This window comes from Pongo pygmaeus, chromosome 12 (genome assembly GCF_028885625.2).
Source record: "Pongo pygmaeus isolate AG05252 chromosome 12, NHGRI_mPonPyg2-v2.0_pri, whole genome shotgun sequence".
Classification (NCBI taxonomy): Eukaryota; Metazoa; Chordata; class Mammalia; order Primates; family Hominidae; genus Pongo; species Pongo pygmaeus.
Genome location: NC_072385.2, coordinates 64,728,025 through 64,744,230, shown reverse-complemented (window position 1 = coordinate 64,744,230; position 16,206 = coordinate 64,728,025). Strand labels below are relative to the sequence as shown.

At 42.7% G+C, this 16,206-nt stretch overlaps 1 protein-coding gene across 3 annotated transcripts in view; it reads left to right on the top strand.

Annotated features, from left to right (window-relative positions):
- The window catches only part of ARHGAP25 (Rho GTPase activating protein 25), a 92,381-nt gene that overhangs the window by 57,944 nt on the left and 18,231 nt on the right, over positions 1-16,206 (top strand). The window contains exons 1-2 of one of the 3 annotated variants that reach the window (XM_054475780.2): positions 6,792-7,253; positions 14,875-15,082. In XM_054475780.2, coding sequence (XP_054331755.1) covers positions 7,142-7,253; positions 14,875-15,082 — 320 coding nt within the window. In that variant the 5' untranslated portion in view covers positions 6,792-7,141. Of the gene's footprint in view, positions 1-6,791; positions 7,254-14,874; positions 15,083-16,206 lie in introns of those variants that run through there. The other 2 variants (XM_054475778.2, XM_054475777.2) reach the window with 2 other exon arrangements.

The following is a 16,206-nucleotide window of genomic DNA, read 5'->3' as shown; positions in this document are numbered from 1 at the left end:
TATACCCAGTAGTGGGATTGCTGGATCAAGTGATAGTTTTATTTTTAGTTTTCTGAGAAATCTCCATACTGTTTTCCATAGAGGTTGAACTAATTTACATTCCTACCAACAGTGTATGTGTTCCCTTTTCTCTGCATCTTGACCGACATCTGTTATTTTTTTACTTTTTGGTAATTGCCATTCAGACTGGTGTAAGGTGCTATCTCATTGTGGGTTTTATTTGCATTTCTCTGATGATTATTAATGTTGAGGATTTTTTTCATATGCAAGTTTGCCATTTGTATGTCTTCTTTTGCAAATTGTCTGCTCATGTCCTTTACCCACTTTTTAATGGGGTTATTTGGTTTTGTTGTTGTTGAGTTATTTGAGCTCCTTGTAGATTCTGGATATTAGTCCTTTATCATATGCATAGTTTGCAGCTATTTTCTCCCATTTAGTAGGTTGTTTGTTCACTCTGTTGATTCTTTTGCTTTACAAAAGCTTTTTAGCTTAATTAAGTCCTATTTGTCTATTTTTAATTTTTGTGGCCTGTGCTTTTGAGGCCTTAGTCATGAATTCTTTGCCTAGACCAATGTCCGGAAGAGTTTTCCCTTGGTTTTATTCTAGCTTTATTCTAGGTTTTATAGTTTCAGATCTTACATTTAAGTTTTTAATCATCTTGATTTTTGTATATGGTGAGAGATAGGGCTCCAGTTTCATTCTTCAGCATTTGGCAATCAGATTTTCCCAGAACCACTTATTGAAAAGGGTGTCTTTTCTCCAGGATATGTTCTTATAGACTTTGTCAAAGATCAGTTGACTATAAATATGTGGCTTTATTGCTGGGTTCTCTATTCTGTTCCATTGATCTGTGTGTCTGTTTTTATACCAGTGACATGCTGTTTTAGTTACCATAGCCTTGTAGTATAATTTGAAGTCAAGTAATATGATGCCTCCAGTCTTGTTCTTTTTGCTTAGGGTTTCTTTGGCTATTTGAGTCCTTTTTTGGTTAAATATAAATTTTAGGATTTTTTTTCTAGTTCTGTGAAGAAATGACATTGGTATTTTGATAGAAATTGCACTGAATCTGTAGATTGCTTTGGGTAGTATGATTATTTTAATGATATTGATTTTTCCAATGCATGAGCATGGGATTTTTTAATTTGTTTGTGTCATTTACAATTTCTTTTGTCAGTGATTTTGTAGTTTTCCTTGTAGAGATCTTTCATCTCCTTGGTTAAATATATTCCAAGGTATTTTATTTTCTGTAGCTATTGTAAATCAGAATGCCTTCTTGATTTTGTTTTCAGCTAGATCATTACTGGTGTATAGAAATGCTACTGATTTTTGTATGTTGATTTTATATCCTGAAACTTTACTCAATGCATTTATCAGATCTAAGAGTGTTTTGGTGGAGTCTTTAAGTTTTTTTAGGTATAAGACCACATCATCAACGAATAGGGATAATTTGACCTCCTCTTTTCCAATTTGGATACCACTTGTTCCTTTCTTTTGCCTGATTACTCTGGGTAGGACTTCCAGTACTCTATTGAGTAGGAATGGTGAAAGTTGGCATCCCTGTTTTGTTTCAGTTCTTAGAGGGAACACTTTAGACTTTCTCCCATTCAGTATGATGTTGGCTGTGCATTTGTTGCATATGACTTATATTATTTTGAGGCATGTTCCTCCTATGCCTAGTTTGTTGAGAATTTTTATTATGAACAGATGCTGAATTTTATCATATGCTTTTTCTGTGTCTGTTGAGATGATCATATGGCTTTTGCCTTAACTCTGTTTGTGTGACGTATCACATTTATTGAGTCGTGTATATTGAATCATCCTTACATTCCTGATATAAAACTTATTTGATCATGGCGTATTATCTTTTTGCTGTGCTGTTGGATTTGGTTTGTTAGTATTTTGCTGAGGATTTTTGAGTCTATATTCATCAGGGATATTGATCTGTAGTTTTCTTTTTTGTTGTTGTTATGTCTTTGTCTGGTTTTGGTATCACAGAGATACTGACCCTGTAGAGTGAGTTAGGGAGAATTCTCTCCTCAGTTTTTTGGAACAGTTTCAGGAGGGTTGGTATTAGAACTTCTTTGTATGTTTGGTAGAATTCAACTGTAAATACATCTGGTCCTGGGTTTTTCTTTTTTGGAAGATTTATTATTACTGATTCAATCTCACTACTCATTGTTGGTCTCTTCAGACTTTCTATTTCTTCCTGCTTCAATCTTGGGAGGTATATGTTTCTAGGAATTTATCCATTTCCTCTAGGTTTTCTAGTTTGTGGGCATCTAGTTGTTAATAATAATCTCTGATGATCTTTTGTATTTCGATGGTATTAGTTGTAATGTCTCCTTTTTCATTTCTGATTTGTTTGTTTGTATCTCTTTTTTTCTTGATTAGTCTAGCTAGAAGTCTAACAATTTTGTTTATCTTTTTGAAAAGCCAACTTTTCATTTTGTTGATCCCTTCTATTGTTTATTTGGTTTCTATTTCATTTAGTTCTGCTCTGACCTTTGTTATTTCTTTTCTTCTGCTAATTTTGAGTTTGGTCTGTTCTTGCTTTTCTAGTTTCTTGAGGTTTGAAGTTAGGTTGTTAATTTGTACTCTTTCTACTTTTTGATGTAGTCATTTAATGCTATTAACGTCCCTCTTTGCACTGCTTTTGCTGTAGCCTACAGGTTTTGGTATGTTTTTGTATTTTCATTTGTGTAAAAAATTTTTAGATTTCTATCTTAATTTCTTCATTGACCCAATGATCATTCGGTAGCATGTTGTTTAGTTTCCATGTATTTGTATAGTTTTTGAAGTTCCTCTTGGTATTGATTTCTAATTTTATTCCATTGTGGTCTGAGAAGATACTTGATATGATTTCAGTTTTTAAAAATTTTTTGAGACTTGTTTTGTGGCCTGACATATGGCCTGTCTTGGAGAATGTTCCCTGTGTTGTTGAGAAGAATGTATATTTTGCAATTGTTATATAGAATGTTCTGTAAAAGTCTATTCATCCCATTTGGTGTAAAGTCTAATTTAAGACTTTTTAATTGATTTTCTGTCTAGATGATCTGGGTAATGCTGAGAATGGAGTGTTGAGTTCCCACTATTACTGTGTTGCTGTCAATCTCTTTTTTAGTTTTAGGTCAGTAATATCTGTTTCATGAATCTGGATGCTCCGTGTTGAGTGCATATGTATTTAGAATTGTTGTATCAGTTTGTTTATGTAGTTCCAAATGACTCACTTTGTTCATTCCTTTTTATTCTTTTTTCTTTATTTTTGCCTGGCTGGATTATTTCAAAATACTTGTATTCAGGTTCTGAAATTCTGCATTTTGCTTGGTCTAGTCTACTGTTGCAGCTTTTGAATGTTTTCTGTAATTCCTCCAATAAATGTATTTTGTTCCAGAATTCCTGTTTGGATTTTTAAAAAGATATCTATCTTCTTGGTAAATTTATCATTCATACCCTGAATTTATTTTCTGATTTCTTTGTATTGATTTTATATTTCTCTTTCATCTAATTAGGCTTCCTTAAAATCAATATTTTGAATTCTTTATCTGGGATTTTGAGTTTTTTTGGTTAGGAGCTATTGCTAGAGAATTATTGTTTTCCTTTGAGGGTGTCATATTACATTGCTTTTTCGTGCTTCCTGTATTGTTACATTGATTTCTGCACATCTGAAGCAATAGTCACTTCCTCTTATTTTTGAATTTACATTCATTATGGGGTGGGGACATTTTTTCTTGAAGATGTGACTATGATGTTGGTTGGGTAGGGCCATTTGGCTTTGCTCCTTAGTGTATGCAAGACGCTGTATGATTTCCCTGGTCATAAATAGCCTTAGTAGTATCTATGGATTCCTTAGTGTGTTAGGGTGCAGTTATTGGTTACTTTTTCAGGTTTCAGTGGTAGCAGTGGTGGGCCAAGTGTGTTTCTCCTTGTGACCTCAGGCAGCATATGCTGGCACCTGCATTGGCAGTTCCAGGCAGGCCGATTCTTGGGCCTGTGGGGGGCTTTTTTGGATGCTGATTGTAGTAGTGGTGTACTGGCCAGGTGAGTGGGCTTTTGACCTTTTGGGCAGTGAGAATGGTGGGGGCAGTGGGTGTAAATGTGGTCATGAAATGTTCTTCTAGTTCTCAAGCACAGTGCTTTTGTGTTAGCAGTTGTTTCAAGTTTCAGTGGGCTGTGTGGGCCAGCTTCCGGGCTAGTAGATGGTGCTTGCAGGTAAGAACAAGCGGTGGGGGTAGCATGGAGATTTATGCCCGACCTTTGTTCCCCAGAAGAGGTATTTGGGTAACTCAGGTGGTAATTGGGTTGTGGAACACCCAGGAGCCTGGATCCCACACTCTGTCTTGGAGTAGGGGGCAAAGTTGGGCAGAGCTGGACCAAGCAAGCTTGTACTCAGGCCCTCCAATGGCATATGCATGCACCAGCCTTGATTAGGGGGTAGAGGAAGTCCTTAGGCCGCTTGTGAAATGCTTGGTGAGGGGCAACTTTTGCTGTCCTGAAGTCTTAGGATAGGGAGGATAGGGCTGTCCCAGTGGCCACTGCTTTGGCCCACAGGAATGAGACTTGCTTTCGTCTCACACCCCAGTCCCAGCAAAGTTCCCTCCTCCATCCTGGCCATGGCAGCCAACTTGGCCACCCAGTCAGTCCTGGCAGGACGCACCTAGTCCACAACTCAGTCCTAGGCCATAGGAGATGCCATTCAGCTTAAGACCAAGCCTCCACAACAACTCTCCTCTTGCTTAGGACCTGGGATGGTGATGTGCCTGGTCGCAATGCCAGTGGCTGGAGCCCACTCCACACTTGCTTCTCAGAACGGGCTGCAGGAGTTCATCCCCCACTCAAGCCCCAGTCCTGCAAGCACCACCCAAGTTCCCCTATGCACAGTCTGTAAGAGCTCCGATCCAGAATGTTGTCCCACAGCAGCCAGCCAGGTTTCAAAAAGGGTGTAGGACATTCCCTGGAGCAGTTCCCTATCATGGTCTTCTTGCCACTCCCCAAGTTAGATTCGTGGTGTGGGAGAGTCAAGGTGCTCTCCTACGGCCTGGATTGTATAATTCCCCAGTGGGAAAGTGGACAGCAGAAAGGCACGCACTCATCCTCTCCCATTTGGGGGATTCACTCCCCTTTCCCCGCTGGCCTCAGCCACACAGCCTTCCTGCTTTCTTTCTTCCTGGATTTCAAAGCTTCCTCTCACTTTTTTGTTGAACTCCCAAGTTCTTTCTTGAACACTGCATTTAAAGTGCGGTTGTCTGCACACTAGCTTGGTTCCTCTAAGTGGATGAGATTACTGGAAATGCTTGTAGTTAGCCATCTTGAAAAAGAAGACCTTGTGTTTTAAGCATCATTGTGTGTTTGCCAACAGGAGGCATACGGTATGTAAATATTGAATTGTTATATACCTTGGATCTCTTTTCTCCTTTCATTCTTTTAAGTTCTCTGCACCTTTCCGAGCATGATTTCATAATCCACAGCACAATTTAGCCTGGAGGGGTGTGCAGTCATTGTTATTCCATGTGTTCTGGTCTTTCTCACCAGCTACATTCGATATTAAAATAGATTATTTTTACTTATTTCCATGAATTCCCTCATCTCTCCTGCCCTCAGCTCCTAACAACAGACAGATACTTATTTATTCATTTGGTCAACAACTCCTTCTTTAATATGTGCCGTGTGCCCAGTTCTATGCTAACACTGGGGCACAACAGTGAGAGAGAGAGAGAGAGAGAGAGGAGAGAGAGAAAAAAAAGCCAAAGTCTTTTCTCTCAGAGAGCTCACAAGCTAGGAGAAGACACAGCAATTACTTTTAAAGAGCCAAGGGAAAACACAGTTACAACCGTGAAAAGAGCCATGTGGGAAAAACACATGACGCCATATGGGGAAAAAATATCTTTGTCAAGTAGGTCAAGGAAGGCTTCCTTGAAATAGTGATGATTAAGCTTAACTCTGAAAGGCCAGCAGAAGCTAACTAGACAGAAAAGGGGGAAACAGAATGGTGTCTTAGTCACAGGGTATAGCATGTGCAAAGGTCCTGTGACAGAAAGAACAGGCTCTGGAGTGAGGGGAGGGTAATAAAAGGGGAGATAGCTTTGTTGAGGATGTTGGTCTTCATCCTAACAAAAATAAGTCGTCATTGGGGATTTCAAGGAAGAAGGTGAAAAAAATCGATTCTATTTAAAAGGTCATTCTAGTTGCTGTATGGAAAATGGATTGGGCTGGAGGTGGCAGATCAGAATGAAAGCAGGAGACCAGATACGAAACTCAAGCCATTGTCCAGGCAGAAAGTACAGATGGTAGGTTGGACATGGGTGGTGGCAGTGGAGATGCAGAAAAGAAAACAGGTTTGCACAATGTTTTGGAGGTAACATTGCCAGGAGGTGGGAGTGAATGTGACATGCAGAGAGAATGTGGAGTCAGATGAGTCCGTGATTCCTGGCCTATTAATGAATGGAGAATAAACACTGGGTTGGCAGTATGAGACAGCCCCACGGCCCTTCCTGACAACCTTGCCTGTCTCTCTGTAATGCTGAGAGCCCGTTTGCTGTCTCCTGGGCATGTCTGATAGGGTTGCTGCACTATTTACTGTATCTGCTCATCAGGAGGACAAAATCATCTCAGTCTACCCAACAACCTACCTTCAAGATCATTATCTCTGAAGGCCCCCACGGAGCCATGTGCAACTCTGAAAGCATTTCCAGGGAATGGTGGGCTGGCTTCATAAACGCTAAGTGAAATTCTGTGTTTCTGCCAGACACTTTGATATATAGAACAATGCTGGTAAGGGTTCCCGCGTGGGATTTTTTTTTAACCCACCTGGGAGGTATCCCCTGAATGGCAGTTGACAATTAGCTGCTAAGTAAAAGGAGGCACTTATTTTTATTGCGGGCCTTGACAGCTTTATGTTCACTGTTTAAAAGCCGGAGAGTCCTGTGTGTAAAGGTGAGTGGGGAGGGGAAGTGCTGGGGGAAGGAGGGCCGGGAGGGCTGGGGCAGGTGCAGACAGATCCCATGGTTTCCTTTTTATAGTCAGAACCTGAGCAGTATTTGCAAGCATGTGCTGATCTGCAAGTGAGAGAAGAGGGTTCTTCCAGTCTGGGGAGGAGGGAAGGCCTGAGGCTGGCTCATCGGAGGCGTGAGTCTTCGGCCCTGCCATGCCTCACATCCCCAGGATGCCGCGGTGGGAACTGGGCTGTGGCTTTCCTGCCCTGGCACTGCTTGTTTGCTGGGATTTCAGGAGGAAAACCCCCAGGCTCCGAAAGAAAGGTATTTCTTTTTTATTTTGTGGTTCACTTCTTCCACTAAAAGACTCATTTCCCAGAGCCTCTACCCTCTCCTGTCAGGGGTGGGGAGTGCTTCTGGAACTGATACCCTGGGAAAGAGGTATCAGTGCTGAGCTGGCAGGCACAGTGTGTATGGGGGTGGGGAGCTCTCCCTGAGGCCTGGGCTGGGCTAGAGGCGGGGTGGGGAGGGGCTCTTGTCCTGATCTTAGGAGTGTTTGAGTGATGACAAAGGAGGACCAAGGTGGGGAGGGAGGTGACAGTTGCTCTTTCTATTTCCACTTCCCCAAACCAACCCAGTTTCCTGGAGTTTTCCAGCAAATCTAAGGAAGGGGTTGAGGGGTAAGGGGTGGAGATGGATTGTGGGAAGAGCTAGGGCAGTTACTAGTGTGGTAGTGAGGCCTCACCCTTCTGTGATTGTTCAGGATGGGGTCCAAAATTTTAGGTCTGAGGACTGGAGACAAGGCGAACATGGTATGAGAGGAGGTGGGGCTGGCATGGGCTGGCATGGTCTGGCATTAGAGAACCCCCTTTGAGACTTTAAGATCTCTGAACTTTTAGTCCATTAGCTTTAAACTCGAAAAGGAAATAAAGCACTGAATATAGAATCACAGGGTAAATATGACCTCGGAAAAATTCCTGATTCAAATCTAAGTTTTCTCATCTGTAAAATGGAACAATAATATTTACTTCGTAGAGTTCTCATGAGGACTAAATGAGATAGCACATGTGAAAGTATCTGGGGTCAGTTCTCAGCATAAAATTAATTAATTTCATTGGTTAATAGTTATAATTATATTACATATATTATAATTACATTATGGTAATTATATTACTTACAATTATTATAATAAATTCATGAAAATTTATACCTATTAAGATGGAAATGCTCTGCTAATGGCCAAAGGGGTGACAATTAGGACCCAGAGGTCAGACACTGGTAGAACTCAGGACCAGGTCTTTGGAGTTCCAGGGATGTTTCTGATTCCAAACTCCTCATGTGATCTGAGATTAAGAGTGACAAAACCTGACCTAGCCAAGCTAAAAAAAAAACAAAGATGATTTTTCTCTCATGTAAGAACTGACACTGTTGGTCCTGATGTCTCCAGAGCATCCAGTGGTTTGTTCTTGTTGAGAGAATAGCTTTGATGGATTTCTAGGCTGCAGATGTCAAGTTCAAAGTCTTCATCATATGGGTGATATTTAAAGTGGTGAGACTCTGAGAAAGTGTGCAGATGAGGAAGGGAGGCCCTGGGACCCTCCAACATTTAGAGGACAGCAAGAAAATGAAGACTCCTCAGAGGAGGCTAAAAGCATCTGATGAGACACATGGAGAACCAAGAGGGACTGGTGTACCAAAAGCCATGCGAGAAAGTGTCCCAAGAAGGAGGGGGTGGCTTGCTGTATCACTTGCTGCTGATAGAGTAGTTAAGATGAAGACAGAGAATTTCACCTCAGATTTTAAAATGTAAAGGCCATTTGTCTCCTTGACAAGAGTAGGTTTGGGGAAGTACTGAGCAGAGAAAAGGGGCAGTGAACGGGAGGAATGGGAGGCAGCAGGTAGTGACAGCTCTCTGAGGTCCATCACATACCAGGTTCTGAAAATAGATGCTGAGCCAGATGAACTGTCTGCCTTTGAGGGGTCCACAGTCCAGTGGAACAGAGGGATGTTTAAATGAATCATCATAAAATTACATGAGAGTGATAACATCGAGGAACACACAGGGAGCTCTATGAGTAGAGGAAAGAGTGACCAGTTTTCTCTGAGAAGACATCCAAATTCAGAAGACTGGGTTTCCAGGTGGAGAGTAGGAGGAAGGGCATTCTCTTGAGAATTTTGTTTGTTTGTTTGTTTTGAGACGGAGTCTCGCTCTGTCGCCCTGCCTGGAGTGCAGTGGCGCGATCTCGGCTCACTGAAAGCTCCGCCTCCCGGGTTCACGCCTTTCTTGTGCCCCAGCCTCCTGAGTAGCTGGGACTACAGGCGCCCGCCACCACGCCCGGCTAGTTTTTTTATATTTTTAGTAGAGACCGGGTTTCACCGTGTTAGCCAGGATGGTCACGATCTCCTGACCTCGTGATTCGCCCGCCTCCACCTCCCAAAGTGCTGGGATTACAGGCGTGAGCCACCGCGCCCGGCCTCTCTTGAGAATTTTTTAAAAGCAAAGACCATTTTTCATTCATCCTGTTATACTCTCTAGCTATCAAAGAGCCTGGCCCACAGCAAATGCTCAGCCTACATTTGTTGAATGACTTTGTGAGTTCTGGTGGAAGGAATTTGCAAGAAACGGAGTTGCAAAAGAAACCATTATAACGATATAGGCAACAGCAGTAAGAATAGGGAGCTTGTTTAAAGCATATTTGGAATGTATCAACCTAGGCCGGGTGCCCTGGCTCATGCCTGTAATCCAGCACTTTGGGAGGCCAAGGTGGGCGGATCACAAGGTCAGGAGATCGAGACCTTCCTGGCTGACAAGGTGAAACCCCGTCTCTACTAAAAATACAAAATATCAGCCAGGGGTGGTGGCACGCGCCTGTAGTCCCAGCTATTTGGGAGGCTTAGGCAGGAGAATCTCTTGAACCCAGGAGAAGGAGGTTTCAGTGAGCCGAGATCACACCACTGCACCCTAGCCTGGATGACAAAGCAAGACTCTATCTCAAAAAAAAAAAAAAAAAAAAAAAGAATGTACCAACCTATTTGGAGAGAGTGAAGAGTGTTGCGGATAATTCTAATGCTCACAATTTTGCTAATTGGGGTACTTAAGTGCAGGTACCTTGTATTAATGGCTTTGTATTTTTCAGTGCCTAGGAGAGTACCTGGCGCTTGATGATGGAATGAAGCTATTGCCTTTGAGGAAGGCTACAGGAGAAGCAGTGATTTAGGGATGGGATGATAGTGAGATTAGAGAAGATACTGGGAGAATTGCCATTAGACATTGAACTTATGGGAATAGAGGAGAAAGAGAGAGAGAGAGAGAAAAGATGGAAATAGATATGATATAACTACATACATAATGATAAAATAAAACACTTTTTTTATGAGTATAATAGTAAAGAGAGGAAAGCAAATGTTGGTCATTTGCAAGAGCTGAGGTGGGGGATTATTCTTTCATAAATTATATCTATCAATCCATATGTACACACACATATATCCATATATACACATATATCCATATATACACATATATATATACACACGTATATACACACATACATATATACACACATATCTATCTGGGTCTCTCTCTAGAGAGAGATATATACATATATACATATATATCTAGAGAGATATATGTACATATATATGTGTGTGTGTGTGTGTATATATATATATATATATATATAAAGAGAGAGAGAGAGAGAGATCTGGACCATATATGCAGATTAATAAGTTATAAGTCTATAGGTGATATCTAAATGTGTGGAATCATATGCACTTTCCTAAGGAGAATACTAGAGTGAGAAGAAAAGAAGCCTGAGTTGGAATCCCAGGAAATGATGCACCAAAGGAGCAGGTGGAAGATGGAGCACAGTCAAAGAAACTTGAAAGGAGTCATCAGTGACAGGAGCATAAAACAGGAATGGTTGGATTTATTGCAATGTAGGGAGAAAGTATTGAAGAGGAAGGAGAATTAATAACATCAGTCTTCAGAGAAGATCAGTAAGTAGAGTGTGGAATGAACATTAGGAGAGCACTAGAAATCTTAGTGAGCAGATTTAGTGAAGAAGTTCAGGCTAATGAAACAAGATTGTGATGGGTTGACAGGCTGAGTAGTGAGTGATAAGTGAGGAAGTGGGGCAGACATCTCTCTAGAAGTAGACATTTTTATTACAAGTATATGGTAAAGAGAAGGAAGGCAAATGTTGGTCATTTGCATGAGAACTGAGGTGGGAGATTATTCTTTCATAAATGGCAAAGACCTAGACCCACGTGGGATCTTTCAATTGAAAGAGAAAATTTCAAGATACAAAGAGAAACAGTAAGTACTGGAAGAGATGGAAGGAATGGAACCCACAGTTCAAGAAGGCATCATCCTAGATGAAAGGTAGGGCCTTTTTCTTCCTCTGGGAGAAGACAGGAACACAGAGGAGAAAGGATGGGAAAGGCAGGGACTGGAGATGAGGGAGTTCACTCATAACCCTCCATTTGATAATGGAAGGAAAGAGGAGCCAAGATCACCTGTTGAGACAGAGAAGGGAGGGAATGGGTGGGGAGCTCAACAGGAGTGGTAAAAATTTGGAACCAATGTCTTGCAGAGATTTGGAGGATACATTTCCACAATATGGTTGTGCATGGTCTTTTGTAGTTCTCAATGGCCTGATGAAAACATGCAGAGGGTAATAGGAAGCAGCAGGGCGGGGATGTTGAAGAAAAAAGTATGGGTCAGATTAATATCAAAAGGGCTGCATTTCAGGCATGAGAAAAATAGAGGATGAAGGCAGGACAAGGCTGATAGACTGGGATGAGGAGAAAAGCTAGAGAACTAGACATATATTAAGGTGTAAGAAGGAGCTCGGCCCCAAATCACCTGCAAGGTGGGGCATCTTTCATAAGACCTCAGAAATGGAGCTTGAATTTGAAAGCTTTGACTTCTCTGTGCACATCCTTACATTGTGTTTGAGCTGTCTTTCCCCATCAAGTCCAGTGGACCTCTGGAGCCTGAGTTTCAACTGTTCCAAGAGACATCTGCCTCTCTCATTGAAGGGCCCCTCTCTGGACCTCTCAAAAGAGAATTTTCCTGATGCTATCTGGTCTGTTTTAAGTCAGACTATTTCAATCATGTCCTATCAATTTGGTGAAAAGATCTGTCCGGCTCCTTTTACAGACAAATAGAAACCTAATTCCATATGGTTATTGAAATTTTCTAATTGTTTCTCACCATGTTTTGTGTGACCCCTCAAAGGCAGACAGTCCATCTGTTATATTATTTTCATAACTTGTTGGCAAACTCATTAAAAGCAGGAACAAGGTCTTCCATGCCCCTTGTCTGTACAACCCATTCCATGGACCCTGGTGCTGGCACATGGCAGGGCACTCAATGCATGCTAGTGGGAAGCTGAATTCATATACCAAGACGATTCCTATTAGTGTTTAAACTAAAGAAATGCCGAATAACCATTAGCCATGGAAAATACTTGCTTAAAGACAAATTGATTCATTAAATCCTTCAGCAAAATTTGTTGACTGTCTACCTTTTGCCAGGGGTTACACTAGACATTGGGGATGAAAACAGCCCTTCCTCCTATTCCCAGTAGCAGGGGGCTTACAATCATGCAGATGACACACGTACATACAAATCATGATCACAGAGTGTGGGAAGGATTGGGATATTCAAGAAACAATACGGTGCACAGAGTAGGATGTAGTCTCTCCATCTGGGTGTCAGGAAGGCATGGCAGATATGATGATATTTGAGAGGGGCCAAGGAGGACAAAAAGAATTTTGTCCTCTTTGTCCTCCTGGTGCAGCCAGGAAAGGGGGAGAGCAGACTGGACAGGGCGAAGAGACTGTTCAAGGACATGGAGACTGCAGAGCATTACATTTTGGAAACGTCCATGTGAGTTGCTTCTTGGGGCATGGCAGGACATCAGGCCAGGAAAGCAGGTGGGTGCCAAGCCTTGAGGAATGCCAGCCTTGATTCTCAAACTTTAGCCACAGAAGTATTTAATCACAGTCTCACTGCAATGCAATAAGTGAAATGAACAACAGCCAAGCAGATTTGGTGGTAGTGGGGAATACAGAGGCCACCTATTCAGCTCCTTCTAGATTCCACACTCTCGCCTGCCAACACCTGATGTGATGAAAGAGGAGTCCCTGACGAACTGCCAGGGCTTTAAATGTCTATTTGAAAACCATCACTGTGGCAGTTGGGGGAGAAGCAGATGACTACTGAAAACCAAGAGAAAGGCGCTCAAGCAGAATGATGCTTTAGAAAGGCAAGCAGCAGGAGGGTTTCGAACATGATAGAGAGAAGAGACTGCAGCGGTTACAGGTGAGAGAGGAGGCTGGCCTAGGCTGGGTAGTGGGTGGGAGCGGAAAAGAACATGAGGGTCAAGAGCCTGGTACAGCTCTATACAGGTGGAATCCACAGGAACTCGAGATGGGTTGGAGGGGACCAACCTGAGAGAGAGAATCATGGGGAGAGTCAAGTGACTTTGCAAACGGATGTCCTAGGGATTGAAGTGCTGGGTGCAGCAGAGCCCTGATTATGGCAGAGGGAAAGTCACGCAGGACAGCACAGAAGCCACGACCTGTCTTCTGAACCTCCAGGGTATGGAAGCCTGGTGGGAGAATGGATAGGCAGTGGTTGTCCTGATTTGTAAACTTGCCTTCTCACACTGCTGGTGTGGGGAAACTGTGGAGCAAAGTTTCTCCACACGGACAGAGCTGGGGTGGAGCTGGCCCACACTTGCTTTGCTGGAGGCAGGGTAATTTGGGAAAATATTTTTGGAAAGCAATTTGCATGCCATCAAGTTATAAAAATGTTCAAACCTCTTGACCCAGTAATTCTACACTTGGGAATTTATCCTAAGGAAATAGTTCAAAAGAATGAAACACTTTTGTTCATGCATCCAAATGTTAATTAATTAGAAATTATGCATTGTACTGTATGCATTCCAGGATCTCTGCCAGGTGAATGAACGTGTTTGCTGTGGCAATGTTTATAATTAGGACATAGTAAACAACCTAAATTATTTTAAATGCCACAGTGGGTTAGTGCAATGAAACATCTATGTGATAGACTACGGTAGTCCCCCTTTATCCCTGGGGGGATACGTTTCAAGACCGCAGTGGATGCCTGAGATCTCGGACAGTACTGAACCCTATACACATTATGTCTTTTCAGTCTTATAACTGAGACAACTACTAAGTATAACTGAGACAACTACTATGCGACTCCTGGACAAGTAGTGTATATAACGTGGATACTCTGGACAAAGGGATGACTCACATCTTAGGCTGGACCGAGCGGGACTGCGAGAGATTTCATCATGCTACTCAGAATGACAAGCAATTTAAAACTTATGAATTGTTTGTTTCTGGAATTTTGCATTTAATATTTTCAGACTGCAGTTGACGGTGGATAAGGGGGGATGCCATACTGTGTTATGCTTTACTACTCTGTGACGTGAGTGGAACTCAAAACGGCCTGCTTGCTGCCGTGGTTAAGGCATATTGTTGGGAGTTCACTGCCTAGGCCTGAATCCCAACTGTGTCATGCTCTGAGCTGCCTGACTTTGGCAAGTGTCTAAGGCTCAGTGTCTTTAACAGTAAGGTGCGTGTGACATTAATACCATCTCATGGGGTTGCTGTCAAGATTAAAGGACAAAAAGTGTGCAATTCCTAGCAAAAGAATTCAGTAAAAGCCAACCATTATTTTAAATATGTAAGAAATGTGGGTCAATATAAAAAGACTGATAAAGACTTCCTCAAATTTACAGGCCCCTATTTAGAGCTTCAGGAAATATTCTGAGTGATTTGTCTCCCATATTTTGTCTAGTGTCATTGCCATAAAACCTGTGAAGTCACAGGTGACACAGAAAGTCAAGAAATAGTTCATCCAAGGAAGCACAGAATGACGGGCAGGTTCTGTTTGCTCTCTCCTCAGCAGTGTTTGGCCAACGCTTGGATGAGACTGTGGCCTATGAACAGAAATTCGGTCCCCATCTTGTGCCCATCCTGGTGGAGAAATGTGCAGAGTTCATCCTGGAGCACGGCCGGAATGAAGAGGGCATCTTCCGTCTGCCTGGCCAGGACAACCTGGTGAAACAGCTGAGAGATGCTTTTGATGCTGGGGAGCGGCCCTCCTTTGACAGGTACATTGCCCCACTGCAGTGTCCCACCTCTGCCCTCCCCTCTGCTTGGCTTGGCTGGGAGGGTCTCTCCATTCCAGTTGAGCTATGGGACTTGCATAGACACTTCTAAGAGCCCTGGCTTGCAACAGAAAGAGCCTTTGTTTTGCCCATGATTGGGAATTTGGGAGACTGGAGCACAGTTAGGAGAGTGTGCAGATAGTTTATGTGACAGATGATGTGAACCAGAACTGGAACCCTGCTGGGCAGATTCAGGTGATGTTTAAGGCACAGGAGAAGGTGACGTGCAGAGGAGGGGAGAAAGATGGGACCTAGCCTGAGGCTCACCCTTCAGGACAGATGAGGAACATGGAAGAGCTGAGCTGTACAAACACTCGGTGTGGTGGAGAATGCACCAGATCTATATCCAAGGGCACCAGCGGCTTTCGTTAGCATTCCAGAAGTGGCTAGAACCAGGACTTCTTGTTAGTTTCCTGGATCACGGTACTACGTGATTCTGACTCAGTTCTGAGCCCTTTTGCAGGAGCACATCCTGATATCTTGGCAGCCTAGCGTTCCTAAGTCTTCTGTGTGGAGATCTCCCAGCCCTGTTTGGGGCATATCAGGCATAGTGACATTTCCTCCCACCACCCCCTTCCTCCCCACCTTCTCCAGCCACTCAGCTGAGGTTTCCTTCTCTGCCACACTCAGCTAGTAAAATCCCCACCCGATGTTGTGCAATCTCCACCCCAGTTGCCTGTGTGAACTTGTCCTGCTGGCATAAAATTGATTGCTCTTTCCAAATTAGCAGCCCATAAACCAAGGTTTAATAAGATGGGCCTGAACTCTACCCAGTTTCCAAAAATGAAAGTTGCTAAGCTTATTTTGGACAAGGAGTTGGGTTGATTCTGAGAAAATTGTGAAGACCTAAGTGTCATCTTGTGTAGAAGCTCCCTCACCCCTCACTCTAATCACCAACGCTGCCCATTTTTCCTCCAAAGCTTCTCTGAGATCTATATGTTTCTCCCCATGCTTATGGCTGCAGTTGTAGTTGGGACAACAATAGGGGTGTCTTTCCTGCCCTTAATAAGTTACTATATTTTAGCACCCTAGGAAGCAAGACATGGGGTTCTTATTGGAACAATAGC